General features: G+C 51.1%; 1 protein-coding gene across 1 annotated transcript; it reads right to left on the bottom strand.

Annotated features, from left to right (window-relative positions):
• Positions 1–294: 294 nt before the first annotated feature.
• Positions 295–11,625, bottom strand: AEN (apoptosis enhancing nuclease). The gene is made up of 4 exons (XM_025391984.1): positions 11,543–11,625; positions 6,136–6,739; positions 3,150–3,350; positions 295–2,519 (listed from the first exon to the last, which is right to left on the bottom strand). The coding sequence occupies exons 2-4, from the start codon at positions 6,673–6,675 to the stop codon at positions 2,283–2,285; spliced, it is 978 nt and encodes a 325-aa protein (XP_025247769.1). The 5' UTR covers positions 6,676–6,739; positions 11,543–11,625; the 3' UTR covers positions 295–2,282.
• Between the last annotated feature and the right edge of the window lie 539 nt (positions 11,626–12,164).

Below are 12,164 nucleotides of genomic sequence, written 5' to 3' on the forward strand. Positions count from 1 at the left end.
GCTGCAGTGAGCCATGATTACACCCTGCACTCCAGCCCAGGCAACAGGTGTAAGACCGTCTCAAACAAAAAACAAAACACAAAGCTTGTGCTCTGTAATAGGGCAATAAGAAATAAATTATCTAAATTCTGTAGCTCTGCTATTTTCTTGCTGCAGCCCACTGCATCCTCTTGAAGACTGCCCTCTCAAAGGCCAAAGCACCCAGCAAGGCTTAGTGCCCCAGTCCCCTCCTAAACCCCCAAAGAGCCACCCTACAACCCCAGCTTGCAAATTCACACGAAGGGCCACTTAATCCACTTTTACACTTGAGTTTTATTCTAGAACACATGGTTTTACAACAAAGCTGATCTTAAATAGTACATTTCCCCGCTGATAACAGCGCTAGCTTCCTTCAACCCCCAGACCAAGGGATCAAAGCTACTGCTCAACTGCGTTTGACACCAGCTACCGACTTTTAAGGAATCTAGAACAAAGTCCTGGAGCCAGGCCAGAAGTAGTAAAAGCCTCAGTTAGCCCCTTCCTCTGTGCTGTGCTAACTGGGAGGGAGCCAGTGACTGGACATCTATGACCCCCCAAGTTTGTGGAACGTGGGGCTTCAGCTAAGGGTGGAGTAGTGTGATTTCAGCAGTGTCTCTACCTCCCTGACCCCTGTGCTGCTTTGCTCTGTCGTCACCTCCCGCACAATGTCAGGACACTGACCGGAAGTCAAACCTGTGCCTGGTGACCACAGACAAGAACAGGGATAACCGTGACCCTTGCTGCTGTGTCCTCACCGAGGCCAGCGCCCCACCTGCTGCAACAGCCAAGCCAGAGCAGTTCTGTCTGGGCCACAGCTACTCAGCCTGTGGACTCAGGCGTTATCCTGAAGAAGTTGCAACAAATCCTCAAAGAATAAACAACGTTGTGGCCCCTTTTTGGGCTTAAAAAAAAAAAAAAAAAAAAGGGAAAACAGAAACTCACAGTGGCTGTGGCTCACCACATGCCAGGCACTGTGCCAAACACTTCACATTTAGTGCTCATGACAACCCTATGAGGTAGGCCGTACCACTATCCCCATCTTACAGATGAGGAAACAACAGGCTCAAGAGTGAAGTCCCTCGCTTGCCTAGTATCTCAAAGCTAAGTGGCAAGCAAAGATGGGGCTCCAAGGTCTGTGTGACCTGAGTTCTTGGTTACCCAATATTTCAAAACTGTCACTTAGGAAACAAGAGAACATTTTTAGAAATAGGAGAAAACCCAACAGCCACAGTGATAGTCAAAGAGCTGAGGGGGCATCAGACCAGGTTCAGGGCCACTGCTAACTGCCAATACCCTGCCCCAGCCCCAGGAGACATACAGACTCTACTCCCCTAAACGAGTAGCCCTGCTCTTAATAAATAAATAAAGGTCAGGCACAATTCTACACAAAGGCCCCAGAATTCAAACCACTGTCTTGTTTCTCAGGCTTTTGCTTAAGAGCCCAGTACTGGGTGGACTGGGGAAGTCCCTGATTTGGGTCAAAATAAATATGCCCGTTCTCATCCAAAGCTTACCTGCCTTCCCTCCTCCCTGAGCTGTGCCTGGGGCCTTCTGTTGCTAAGCATGTTAAGGGGCCAGTTCCCCACGAGAAGCCTGTGGGCTCTGCTATTCCACTGTAGCCTAGCAGGGAGCTGACAGGCCACGCAGAGCACGGAGTTCCTACAATGGCTGTAGCCAGAGTTCCAGGTCAGGGAGGTGGGGAAGAAATGTCTCCTTTAGGACTTAACTCTTTAACTTCAGGGCATATTTATTCTGAACCCAAAATGAGTGGAGGAAGAGGTAGGCAATAAAAGGAAGATAACTTTACCCCAAGTCATTCAGTTGGGGTAAGGGAGCTCCAGAATATTGACACCCCCACCCACCAACCCCAGAGAGGGTGATATGATTCCTTTCATTAGCACAGCATGACGACTCAGGAGATCTGAGGGGTGGGGAAGGCCACGACAACCTGGTCAGTCTGTGGACACATTCCCTACTCCTGCTGGGCCCTAGAAGATGGTCCACCTGACATCTCCATGGAGTCTGTAAAGTGCCATTAGCAAAATCACAGGAGTCAGGAGAAAGAACCAACAGCCCTGGAGAGACAGAGCCCTATGCTGTGAGCAGAGGGTGTCAAGATAACAGATGACCCCAACTCCTCTGGCCCTGGGGCTGGCTCACTGCATCCTGCCCCGCCCTGCCCAGGAAGGAGTGCCCGCTGCTCTCCTGGCCCCCACTTCCTACTGGCCACACCAGAAGCCCAGTCAGGGAGCCCTGCCCCCTTCTCAATTCCTTCTGTCCTGTGCCTCCCTGGCTCCTCCTCTGCTGCCGTGGGCAAGGTCGTCGGGCCAGTACTGGTCCTCCATGTACTGTTCCATGTCTGTGCTGCTGTCAGGTTCTCTGTCCTCAGGGCAGGTCCAGAGGCTGCGGGCCTCCTGCTGTTCCCACTGCACCTCCACCAGCCGGTAGAGCTCCATGGCTGTCATGGCATCTTCTACTGATGAGTGCCCGTGCGGGCCCACCTGCTAACAAGAGCCAACACATCACTGCCTGCAAGCCTGGTGAGAGGCCTGTTACTCCAAGAAGCAAGGCCAGTTACCCCGGGTTCTTTGTGCAGGCCCAAGAATACATATGCTCAGAATGGAGGTTCACAGAAAAGGGATGGAACCTCAACTGTACACCATAAGCCATGCAGCTTCTCCAAGCCTGTTTTCCTCAAATATAAGGCATGCTAAAAATCTCTTGCTTCAAAGGCTTGCAGACCAGATGAATGATAAATGTGAAGCCCAACAGGAGCAAGAGGTACTGGCTCCTCATCTAAGGCTGTATGTCTGGTCGTAGGGGATGGGAGACCACTCTTTGGGGATACAAGAACCAAGAGTGAGGCAGGGTACAGATCTGGAAGAGATCAGCCTAGGAGAATGTGTTCTGGGAGAATCACAGTACACACTGGGGAAGAAGGACCATGGAGAGAAACACCTGGGGCTGCCTGTACAAGAGGGAGACCCATTTATGCAAGGTCCCTGGACCTGGACTAGGGAAGAGAGAATGACAAGGAGGCTAGAGGCACAGCCCAAAGCCTTGTCTGTGGTTCAAGTGGCATGGAAGCCAGGCGGGCCTCCCTCCCTTCCAGTCATTCTCTCACCACGCACCTGGATCTTCTTGTGCAGCAGCTGCAGGGCCAGGTCCTTTAGAGAGACCCGGGCCCGGGTGTGGAGGCCAGGCTCGCTGAGGAAGTTTGGGACATAGGTGGTATCCCGGGTCTGGCTCCGAGGGTGGACATACTTGAGGGCCTGGAAGTCGTTGTGCAGCGCGTGCCCCACCACCACCTTGCCCTTCAGGAGCTTAAGGATCTGTGAGCAGAGAGAGGAGTCAGGGAGGTCCCCCCACACCCCATCAGGCTGGCAGGAGACACGCCCCGAGAACCCTTAGCCAATAGGTGCATGGATCCCTGTGGAGGGAGGCAGCACAGAGTGGGGAGATCATGAGCTCCACAGTCAACCATGCTGCCCCAAGTCTGAACCCAGACCCTTCTACTGTCTATACGCAGGGGCATACCTATGTCTTCCGCACCTGTCAAAGGGGAACACTGGCAGCAGCATTCCGTGGGGTAGCTGTAAGGACTAAAGGAGGTCATGGATGGAAGTCTTCCTGTTACCAGATACAAGCAACTCTACTGCTGGCGTTGGCTTTCCTCTCAGGCTGGAAGACGTCACCAGGCCTCCACCCCACTCTCCCCCACCCCACTGTAAGGTCTGTGAGTGCAGAGACCATGTTGGACTTATTAGTGGTGCTCCAGGGAAAGCGCCACATTTATTCTTTTTTTTTAATGCCTATCTTTTTCCAGTAGCAGAAAGCATTACATTTACTGATTTATTATTTACTTATCACAGGAGGTGATCAATAAAGACCAGCTGGGTGAAGTCAACAGAACCGTGGCTGTCACTGATAGACACAGCACAGCAGCAGCTCTTATGAGCAGTAAGGGCCATAATCCCTGTCTTCAGGACTCTGCCCCCTTGCCCTGCTGTGTACCAACTCCTCCTCACCCTCTTAACCTGCTCTCTTGCTCAGCTCTGGCTGCTTGCACATTGTGTTCCTCCCCTCCCTGCTGGGTGGCCTCCTCACACACCAGGGAGGCCACGTCCAGGGCCATGGGCCAGCAACTCCCTCCAGCCCTCTTAGCTGGGCTTAGGCTCTCCTTATCACCAGCTGCTGGCCTCCATAGCCTACCTCTGCTGGCAACATATGGTTTATCTCTAAACTCAGCTTTCATGGCAGATGGATAAGATGCATTGAGACTTTATGGTAGGGACATGCCACCATGCTGGTCACTCACCATACTGCCCCTCCCCCCGGTCAGCCATGAAGTAGAAAGAGATGGAGCACACCCTACAGTGGCTCAGAGTCTGGGCAGACAAAAAGTGGTCCTGCTCTTGGGACCACCACCCACCAGGTCAATGGAAGGGACCAAGGAGCTGGAGCGTTCACCACACACCTCCCCTCTTGTTGCTACTCTTACTGATTGGCCTCCTTGATACATAAAATAACCTCCAATCATTTCAAAGGAATGCTCGGGCCACAATGTTATGTGAAAAAGTAAGACACAAGGCCGGGCGCGGTGGCTCAAGCCTGTAATCCCAGCACTTTGGGAGGCCGAGACAGGCGGATCACGAGGTCAGGAGATCGAGACCATCCTGGCTAACACAGTGAAACCCCGTCTCTACTAAAAAATACAAAAAACTAGCCGGGCGAGGTGGCGGGCGCCTGTAGTCCCAGCTACTCGGGAGGCTGAGGCAGGAGAATGGCGTAAACCTAGGAGGCAGAGTTTGCAGTGAGCCGAGATCCAGCCACTGCACTCCAGCCTGGGAGACAGAGCAAGACTCTGCCTCAAAAAAAAAAAAAAAGAAAAAAAAGAAAAAGTAAGACACAAGATAGTGTACACCAGTATTTCCCAACCTTGCCTAAGCCCAAGAATAACCCAGAAGTGTTAAAAAGTGGTTCTGTTATAAGGCTTGTTTAGAAAATGCAGATTTGTCTCAATGCAATTGATGTATGACACATTTTGGGAACAACGCAAATTTCACCTTTGCTCACGCATAATTTTGTCCTTGAGAAACACTGAGTGAACGCAGAAAATTGCATACAGCTGAACTGAGCCAAGAGGGCATACACAATATGCACACAGCAACCCTGGTTCACCTGTGTGATGAGCCACACCCATCCACAGCTGGTGTCACACTTCCTGTCTGACTTCAAAGAACTCTCCTTCCACCACTTCACAGAAACTCAAGCTGCAACCTTTCTGACTCCCGTTCCCACAAGCAAGCTTTAGGACTTTTTCAAGGTAAAGTGCCATACTTACTGGTGTATTGTGCATTTCTTAACCATTTAAGATGTGTGGAATAAGGAAAAAAAAAAAAAGAAGAAACAAGATGTGTAAAACTGGACTACCTTTTTTATTAGGTTTCTATCTTATTTTTGGGGTGCCACTGATGTCCTTTTTAATACTGTTCCCTTCCTCCATTTCCCCTTAAGCCCTGTGGCTTTATGGTGCAAGTCTGCACAGTGTGATGATTTTTTGGAACAAGGGTCAGAGCCCTCCCCAAGCCTAACGGATCAGGGTCTCTACGGGGGGAACTGAGGACAGGGATCTTGGATTGTTAAAAAGGCCTCAGGTGTTTCCTAAGGTCAAGCATGTTTGGGAATTCCTGGTACATCAGTGTGGTCCCAACCACTAATTACATTTTTCTAAGCACTAAGAAACTAACATAAGGAAATAGGCCAAAACATCCATACCTGACCATGATGCCACTGTGGGCTTTACAAATTTTATATCAACGCATACAACTTTTAAAACAGAAAGCAAACTCTAAAACGTAAGCTGTTTATCACCTTACAGTTGGTGTAGCCTTTCTATATTGTCCTGTGCAACAGGCCAGCAATCCTTATCTGGAGGCAGGTTTGGGATTTTATTTTTATTTCCCCTATTCTAAGGAGAAGGAACTTACCGTTCGGAGCAGTTAGGTGACTTTCCCAAGGTTTCTTGCCCCCAGTGAAGCAAAGTGGTGACTCAAACTAGGGTGGCTCTTTCCAGCCCACCACACCTCCCAAACAAGTACCCAACCCTGCCCTTACCTCTTTCTGGGCCACCTGGAAGGGGATAGCCTTGCGCATGTGCTGCCGAGTGACGCCGCTCCAGCGAGTACGGTAGTCAACGATGGGCATCTCAGGCCTGATGTACTTGTCATAGAGGACATCGCCATGGTAACTCACGATGGAACAGCGGGCCAGCTCGCTCACCCGCCCTTGGGGTCCCGTGCCCACCATCTCACAGTCGATAGCCACACACTTGCTGGGCAAGGGCCCTGAGGCTCTCCTGGGAGCGGGCCTTCTGCTGCATGGGGCACCGCCAGATCCAGCCCTCAGACACTGCTTCCCACTGCTGGCAGCCTCAGTTGCTGGCACTGCCCTGAAAGAGGTGGGCAGTAGGGAGGACCCTGGTTCTGGAGGCACGCTCAGCAGCCCCTGCTCCTGCAGCAAGGCCTTCCAGGCCATGAACCGCTGGTGCTGTCGGCTCCTTCTCTTGTGCCTCTTCCGAAGCACATCCTTGGCATTTGGGATGGTGAAGGAAGGGCACAGGCACTGAGCAGACTCAGGGGCCTCCCGGGGTACCATTCCAGTTAGCTCACTGCTTGGGGCAAGGGAAGCCAGGGGAGTAATCTTCCAATGGGGCAGCAGCCTGAAGAGAGAACACACAGGCCGAGGGGCTGGGTGAGAGTGTGCCAGGCAACCCATCCACCCTCCCTCCCTACAGCCCATCCACCATCCCCTCCTCCCCACGGTGGGGATGCCCGAGAGCCCTGCACTGTAGCTGGTGGCTCCCAGATTGAGCTGAGGACCCATTTCACTAATAAAAGCATTCATACTGTAAACACATGCAAGTCACTGTTGTAAATACTACATGGAATCACTCGATCTGTTCAATGACCCGAACAAAGTATTATTATCTTCATTTTACAGGTAAGAAACTGAGGCACAGAGGTGAAGAAACTTGCCCAATTAGTAAAGGCCAAAGGCTGATAGGAACCCAGAATCCACACCTTCAACCTCAATCAAACCATGGCTGAGTCCAATATTGTTAGCAGCAGATTTTTTTTCTGCTGTGATTTTTAGCTAAGAAGTATCAGACTTTGACAGAGGTATGGTTATAGGAAAATAAAGGTTACAGAAACTGTATAGCCCTTTTTAAGAAATCATTTTTTGAAATATGAAGGCACAGATCCTCAGAACCTGGAGAAAAAATTTCACAGGAAGCCCGCAGTAATTGAATAGCTATATTTTTTGTAATATGTTAACCAAATGTTATTTATTTATTTATTTATTTAGAGATAAGGTCTCGCTCTGTCACCCAGGCTGGAGTGCAGTGGCGTGATCACAGCTCACTGCAGGGCTCAAGTGATCCTCCCCCCTCAGCCTCCTGGGTAGCCGGGACTACAGGTGCACACCAGCACACCTGACTAACTTTTTAGTATTTTTAGTAGAGATGGGGTTTCATCATGTTGCCCTGCTGGTCTTAAACTGGGCTCAAGTGATCCGCCCACTTCAGCCTCCCAAAGTACTGGGATTACAGGTATGAGCCACCATGTCCAGCCTTTAAATGTAATTTCTTTACCTGACTTTGTAATTCATTAATCACCACAGCATCTACAAACATTTAAAAGTCCTGATCTGAAGTGCTTGCAGATTTCTGTGGTGGGGTCCCACCCAGCGGACTTTAAGCCCTCGTCATTGAAAGCTAGGATAAGAGGTGCTCTCGCACATTGCTGCTACAGGAAATGTCTAATGTTCCTGTGAGTTTGCAAAACCCAGCATCTTCCCAACAGCTGAGGCCATAGCTTGGAAAGCCTATCTCATTTGTTATGCCAAGTCAGTCAGTACATTTTTAACAGATCAAACAAACTAGGGCTTTGAAGTCAGGCAGAGCAGGGTTTAACTCAGCTTATTTATTTATTTACTTATTGAGGCGGAGTTTCATTCTTGTTACCCAGGCTAGAGTGCAACAGCATGATCTCAGCTCACTGCAATCTCCGCCTCCCAGCTTCAAGCAATTCTCCTGCCTCAGCCTCCTGAGTAGCTGGATTACAGGCATGCGCCACCATGTGTGGCTAATTTTCGTATTTTTAATAGAGATAGCGTTTTGCCATGTTGGACAGGCTGGTCTCAAACTCCTGACCTCAGGTGATCCGCCTGCCTCCGCCTCCCAAAGTTCTGGGATTACAGGCGTGGGCCACCATGCTCGGCCTAACTCAGCTCTTTGTAAATTACCTAAACTGCTGAGTTTCAGTTTTCAGGCATGTAAACTGATCCTACCACCCCCTCTACTGTGTGAAGAGGAAATGACACAATGTATGCTGGGGTATTCCTGTATTCTAAACAGCAGGGGCTCAATAATCACTGTTTCTCCTCCCAGAGAGGTTAGACTCTAGCCTGTGGTTGGTAACCAGCTCTTCTCAAGCCAGAGCAGCGCAACCCAGTGGGATAGAGGTTTTTCCAGAAGGACTTCTGGGTGGTGGCAGACTCACAGCCCTTTCCCAAGCCACAGGCCTTCTCCTGCCGCCCTTCCCACTCACAGTCCTCCTGCTCTTTCAGACTCAGCTATTGTTCTGCCACTAGGTTGCACAGGCCAATGCCACACTGAAGCCCTCTCGTGTCTCCACTGTGCCAAGTGCTGGGCAGCTGCAAAGGTGGATCCTGGACTCCAAGAAGTTTAGTTTCATGGTGGAGACAGAAACCAAGCACAAAGTGTGTTAAGGGCTGAATTAGAGGTGCTAGGGAGGCAAAACAGGTTGGAGGACAATTCTCTGGAGGCTTCCTGGAAGAAGCTATATCTGTGCGCATGTAAAACAGTAACCTTCCAGGTAGAAGGGAGAAGAATCAGTGGCCATGTTAGGGGCAAAGGCTTTAAAAAAGAGTAACCCAGGGTGGAGGAAGAGGGCCCACCAGCAGCCTGAAGTCACTAGGGTGTAGAGCATAAGGCGGGTCATGCTGGAGGCACTGCTCCTCGCTCCTCTCTCCTTTGCACCATTTCATCTTCTGCTTCCCACTCTGGTGGCCCTTCCACGAGCCACCCCTACTCCAATCTGGTGTCCCCTGAATTGGTGTCTACTGGCCAAGTGAATGGGGGAGCCTCAGAGGCACCTATGGAGGTCACTGAAATAACCCATAGTAGCCCTGACTCAGGACATTAAGTCTAGCTGGGGAGCAAAGAAATTCATCCCTCTGTGCTGAGCTCTTATAGCACAATTTGAGAATTATTACACCCTTCCAAGTCCATTGGTACACACAGTCTACCTCAGAGCTATGTGAAGGCAGGTTGGAGCCTTGATTGTCTCTGTGCCTTCCCCAACAGCCAGCCTAGAAGCTAGCACGTGGCAGGTCCTCTTCAGAAGGGTGTAGAAAGAGGTCTGGAGAAGATGAGAACCTGAGCAGTAGCAGCAGAGATTAAGAGAAACGGGAAGGGGGTGGGAAGTGAGGTGAATTGCCAGGTTTGATGATACCACAGCATTTCCATAAAGACTCTCCACACTCTAGGGCAGGGCACCGCATCCCGACTTGACTCATCCAGACCTGACCCGTCCTGACTCATTCACCCTGCTTGCTCATCCCATCCTTTCCAGGAGAAAAGGTCTCTCTTTTAAAAAGGTCTTAACTGTAACCAACTTCCTCATATTGACAGTCACATCTTAGAACTGACAAATTCAGAACCTCAATTTGCTTCAGTCCAGCAATGGGAGAAAAAAGCCTAAGAAGCCCAATGCCAACCCTGCTAATAACTAATTTGGGAAAGCGGGGTGGTGGATAGTCCCCTCCTTTCTCTGTGAGGGGCTGAGGCTAGGACTAGGGTGGGTGGCTTTCCTGACCCTACTGGCAAGGTTTTAAAGAAGCCAGAAATTAAGTTATCTGAGAAAAGGTCTCTATGGCCTCCTATTTCAAGAGAGGAAAGCAGTCCTTTTCCAAACACCCTGACCTTGCTTGAGAGAAGAGAGAAAGAGAGCCCCCCTCCCACATACTGTTCTATATTATTTTATACTCAGTACCTGTTTTAATAAGAAACGAGGAAGCGAAACCAAAGGCAGGCAGCACAGCACCGCACCAGGCACCACACCGGAAACCAGGCCTGGGCCTGCCTGACCTTAGCCTGATAGTTAAAATTCAAACTATGACCTAGCAACCGATGTTATCCATAGATTCCAGACATTGTGTGGAAGGACATTGTGAAATTTCTTGTTCTGTTCTGTTTCACTCTGATTACCGGTGCATGCAGCCCCTGTCACATATCCCCTAGATTCTCAATCAATCACAGCCCTTTCATGTAAAATCTTTAGTGTTGTGAGCCCTTAAAAGGGACAGAAATCGTGCGCTTAACAAGCTGGGATTTTGAGACACTAGTCTGCTGATGCTTCTAGGTGATTAAAAACCACTTCCTTCACTACCTGGGTGTCTGTGGGGTTTTGTCCATGGCTCCTCCTGCTACATGCTGACAAGTCAAAACCAACAGTCATCAAGGACACACCTCTTTGGGGGCCCAAATGTAGCTCAGTGAAGCTGGAGAGAAGTTCCACTCAGATAAAACAACCCTTTCAATAAGGACAAATACAAGCCTTTCTCTAGCCTGGACCCAGCGCTCTGGGGGGTCAGACACCGGGCCTTCAGGCAGGGAGGGGGTCCCTGGCCTGAAGAAAGGGTCCCAGCTGCAGAGTCAATGGAGCAAAGGCCCCAAAGGAACCACGAAGTCAGAATCCTCAGTGGCATCAGAGTCACCAACCTGCTGGCTGATCAGAAGGGCAGAGGGCAGTTCTAGACCCTCCTCTGGCACTAAATAGCTAGATGATCTGGGGCAAGTCACGTCTCTTCACCATCAACCGAGGACTGTGAATTAGATAAGGGCTTCCCAGACACAGTTAATTACCAAATGGCATCTGATAAAAGGCTGATTTTCAGGCCCACTCCCACACCGTCCTAATTGCTATTTTGGGGAAAGGGGCCTGAGAATCTACAGTTTCAAAAAGAGCGCGCACGACCCCTACCCTCAAGCCACGATTCTGATAATTGCCCAAATCTGAGAAAATCTGGCTCGATAAGGTCCCCTGTGCTGCTAAAAAGTCCAAGGAACAACGACAACAACTAAAGTCTGCTATCCCGGCACGACCTCCCCGCTGGCTGGCGTTCTCCAGGCGTGACGCGTGGGAGGCCTGATCTCACCGGGAAGGACTCGGGCGTTGGTCACTTGCTGGCCGCGGCTGCTGGGCCGAGTCCCAACGACCAGCGCCGCCCCCTCTGGCCCTGGACCCCTGAGCAAAGCGAGGACTGGAGACAGGCGGCGCCCGGCCTGCTTTTCTGCCGGCCGGTAGAGCACGGTCAGCCCAGCTCAGGCGACACCGCCGCAGGCCGGGGAGGACACAACGCGCGGGGCCTGCGACCCGTGACACGCGGCCTCAGCCCGCCCGACCCCGCCGCCCCGGCACAGGGTCCTAGATCTCACCTGAAGCCCCGCGCGTCTCTTCCGGTCCGCACGTGGCGTCCAGAAAGCCGGCAGCTCCCACATGCCCGGGCAAGCCCGGCTGCCTCTGCCCGCCTATTGGCTCGCTGGACGGCAGCGCCCGCCCAAGGCCTCTTCTGATTGGTCGAGCCTGCCTGGCAGCGGGGAGGCGGACAAGAGCAGAAGGGGAGGGACTCCTGAAGAGGGCGTAACTCGTGCTGCAAGTTGACCATACTGGCGGGAAACTTTAAAGAGAAGGGAGGGGAGCCCGGCCTCCTCTCATCCCTGCCCCGTCCCATCTGTGTTCCCCGGCTCCAATCCACTCCTCTACCTGGGTCGAGATGTGGGCTTCTGTGAGCCTGGGACCACCAAAGGCCGAATGACTTATTGAGTACACCCACATCTGCAGACTGGGAACATCGGCCCCTACATCCTCGGGTGTTCTGGGATTGAAGGAAATAATATACACAGTGGGCACTAAATAAAGACTGAAAGGTTTCCTCCGTCAGCGCTTTTTCATTTATTCTTTTGCAACATTTGACTCCTAAGTATTAAGTTCCTACGTGGGCTTGGCAGTGGGATGCACAGAATAAACACATAAGCATCCTGAGTTGTTTATCTAACA

Source organism: Theropithecus gelada, chromosome 7b (genome assembly GCF_003255815.1).
Source record: "Theropithecus gelada isolate Dixy chromosome 7b, Tgel_1.0, whole genome shotgun sequence".
Taxonomy (NCBI): Eukaryota; Metazoa; Chordata; class Mammalia; order Primates; family Cercopithecidae; genus Theropithecus; species Theropithecus gelada.

What these genes read in the sequence shown, in the direction of transcription:
- AEN (XM_025391984.1), bottom strand. Translation starts at nt 6,675, where the DNA reads ATGGTACCCCGGGAGGCCCCTGAGTCTGCTCAGTGCCTGTGCCCTTCC. An exon ending in TCCAGGTGGCCCAGAAAGAG is followed by an intron (nt 3,351 to 6,135) that starts GTAAGGGCAGGG and finishes CTCTGCTCACAG; the next exon opens with ATCCTTAAGCTCCTGAAGGG. An exon ending in TGCTGCACAAGAAGATCCAG is followed by an intron (nt 2,520 to 3,149) that starts GTGCGTGGTGAG and finishes TCTTGTTAGCAG; the next exon opens with GTGGGCCCGCACGGGCACTC.